General features: G+C 39.9%; 1 protein-coding gene across 1 annotated transcript; it reads right to left on the bottom strand.

Moving 5' to 3' along the window:
- Positions 1 to 571: 571 nt before the first annotated feature.
- LOC109214096 lies at positions 572 to 2,815 on the bottom strand. Its single transcript, XM_019377985.1, has 2 exons — positions 2,059 to 2,815; positions 572 to 672 (listed from the first exon to the last, which is right to left on the bottom strand). Exons 1-2 carry the CDS (start codon positions 2,813 to 2,815, stop codon positions 572 to 574), a joined length of 858 nt encoding a protein of 285 aa, XP_019233530.1.
- Between the last annotated feature and the right edge of the window lie 418 nt (positions 2,816 to 3,233).

Raw genomic sequence — 3,233 nt, 5'->3', positions numbered from 1 at the left:
TAGTCCTATCGGCTGGAAGTCTAAGAAACAGGCTACCATATCCCTCTCCTCTACTGAAGCTGAATATAGAGCCCTAAGAAATGTTGTTGGTGAGCTTACTTCGTTGTGTAGGTTGTTTGATGAGCTGACAGTCCAGTTCCCTAAACCTGTCCCAGCGTTCTGTGATAGCCAATCAGCTCTACACATTGCTCGTAATCCTGTGTTTCATGAGGGCACCAAACACATTGAGGTCGATTGCCACTTTGTGAGAGATAAGCTACAAGAAGGCCTATTATCCCTTCATCATGTTGGAACTGATTGCCAGCTAGCTGATGTCCTAACCAAGGCTCTCACTGGAGTCAAGCATGCTACAGTTATGAGCAACTTGGCAGTGACACCCTCACTTTCAACTTGGGGGGGGGGGTACTGAGTATTGAGATATTGTTTTAATTATATGTGTAACCATAGTTAAGTGAGTTAGTTAGTTAACTTCTTTGTTAGTGCACTCACTTGTGAGTCACGTGTAGGGTACATGTATATATATGTATATATATACACTTTCTACAGATATTATTTTTAGTTAATCAGAAAATTATTTTCTGCTCCCACTTTCTCTCATTCTCTCTTTCCTTCGAGAAACTTCTAGGGCTTCACCATTGGAGCTCAAACTTGAGCTCCACCATTGTTGTTCATCTCCCAAGATTTACAGTCAAACAGGGCACAAATAAAGCTCGATTTATTTCATTCCTAGCAAAGGGTGGGCAGTTGGAAATTTTATTAACTGTCAAAACCGTGTAGATACTAGTGTGTAGAGTATCAGTTAGACAATATGATGGCTTAATATATCTAAAAGGTCTTTTTTCTTAGCTTATCTTTCAACAGGATTGACTACATTTGAAGCCTCCATGATACAAGGGTGGCGGTTGGGGGAGCTATTTTTGCCCTATGACTTGAAAGGCAAATAGCAAGAAGCTCAAACTGAAACAACATCCAATACTACTACTAGAGTACTTTTTACTCTCTTCATATTTTATACAGGCAAAATCAGGGATAGAGCATACCCCGATATCCCGGCAAAGAAAATGAAGAAAGGCACGGACTCATGAGATCGAAACCGAGGCTGGGAACCTTTCGTATCGAGACCCACAAAAGAAAAATGGTGTGTTCATCACCAGGCACGAAATTTTCACGCCCAACTACGCCTTACAAAAAGGACTAAGCGGTCGTTGCAAATATAATCCGGTTCAAGAGTCCGGAGTCGAATCCCACAGGGAACTAACCTATTTACTACACTTTTAGTAACTCTAATGATAAGCTCAGACAATTTTCAGATGCACGATTTTATTTGATAATTAACAGAAATTATTTAACCAAGGAAAGATGACAATAAAAACTATCAATAAGCAAGCGGTAAAAGGATCTAGGGTTATTGATTTCCCAATTGTCGGATTAATTCCTGCCACGTTAGCTATAATCTCGCCGTAACACTCTATAAAGATGATGAATTCTTGTTTACCGCAATTATCTCTCAATCAATTACGATAATTTACTAGAAGCATTCTCTCGAACTACTCTAGTTGACATTCTGTACAACTCATAAATATCACACCAAAGCTTCGGTATCTCTAACCCCGGTTTTAAATTCAAGTAATTATTCTCTTAAATTACCCGAAAGTGGAGTTGTTCAACAACAATCTAATCAAGTGTTCTTTCTCAAGCAACATAAGATAACTAGACACGATTAATCAAGGGCCCTTTCAATTAATCACAAGATAACGCATAGTTGAACAATTATAGAGTAAAAACGGCTCTATTATATTAAAACGTAATCAAGACTTCATCCAACAATTGGTTCCATCAACCCTAGACGACGAGTTTAGCTACTCATACTACTAGACAAGATTACAATATAAAAAGTCATAACCAACAATAGAATTAAGAAGAAGAAGATGAAAAACTCGTAGATGATTCTCCGTCTTACTCCCTTTTGTGTTCTTCCCTCCAAAGTTCTTCTAAAAACAAGTCTCCTCATAGATTGTTGAACATTTAATATTATTTCTTCATTATTCAACGGCTCACCAGTCTCACAATCGATCAGTGCTCTCCCAGTGGCTAAGAACGACCTCCCCAAAATTATTGGTATTTCTTCATCCACTTGACATTCAAGAATAACGAAGTCAGCAGGAAATACAAACTTCCTCACTTGGACAAGTACATCATCCAGAATTCCAGTCGGTCTTTTGACTGTGCGATCAGCTAGTTGCAGCAACATTGAGGTCAGTCTAGCTCTGCCAATGCCTAGTTTTGTGTAGATTGCCAAAGGCATCAAGTCGATACTAGCTCCCAAGTCACACAAAGCATTAGCAAAAACATAACTGCCAATTGTGCATGGGATAGTGAAACTACCGGGATTAGACAATTTTTGAGCCATAGGTCTTGTCACTACCGCGCTGCAGGTCTGAGTTAGAGTTACAGTAGACAGGTCCTGAAAGTCAAATTTTCGAGACATCAAATCCTTCATCATTTTTGCATAGCTTGGAACTTCCCTCAAAGCATCCATCAGTGGAATATTCAATTGAATCTGTTTGAGCATTTCCATGAATTTCCTATATTCATTATCTTTCTTTTGCTTGGCCAACCTCTGAGGGAATGGTGCAGGAATTAGCTTCTTCTCACTGCTTGGTGTCTTTTCTTTATTAGGAGCCTTCTCCACCACCTGTTCTGGGAGTTGTTCAATTTCCTTCTCCTTGCCTTTGTCAACTTGTGCTTGTTCAATTACAACCTCTGTGAGCTCCGTTGACTCGTCGGACTCTAATATCACTAGAGTAATTGGCATTGCGTCTCTCCTAGATCGAGCAACTTCTTGCTCTCTGTCTAAATCCCTTCCATTCCCGAGACTCACTGCTATTAACTAATTTGGGTTTTGCTCCTTTGGATTGATGTTTGTGTCTACAGGCAACGTTCCTTGTGAGTGATTGTTCAAGGCCATAGATAGCTGTCCCAATTGAGTTTCAATGCCTTTAATAGCCGAATCATGTGCAACTAACTTTTCTTACATCTTTCCATTTGTCCCAATGAGTTGTTGCAGCATGCCCCTGATTTCTATCATATTACTATCTTGCTGTTGATGAGGCGGTTGGTAAGCCAACTATTGTTGGTGTTGCTAATTATAGCCCTGCTGCCTTTGATAATGCACGACTTGGACTTGTGGCCGTGTGCCCCCTGAATTGGTATTGTGTTGTTGTTGGGTTGGT

The sequence above is a fragment of the Nicotiana attenuata genome, unplaced genomic scaffold (assembly GCF_001879085.1).
Source record: "Nicotiana attenuata strain UT unplaced genomic scaffold, NIATTr2, whole genome shotgun sequence".
Taxonomy (NCBI): Eukaryota; Viridiplantae; Streptophyta; class Magnoliopsida; order Solanales; family Solanaceae; genus Nicotiana; species Nicotiana attenuata.
This window is presented reverse-complemented; position numbering and strand designations above follow the sequence as displayed.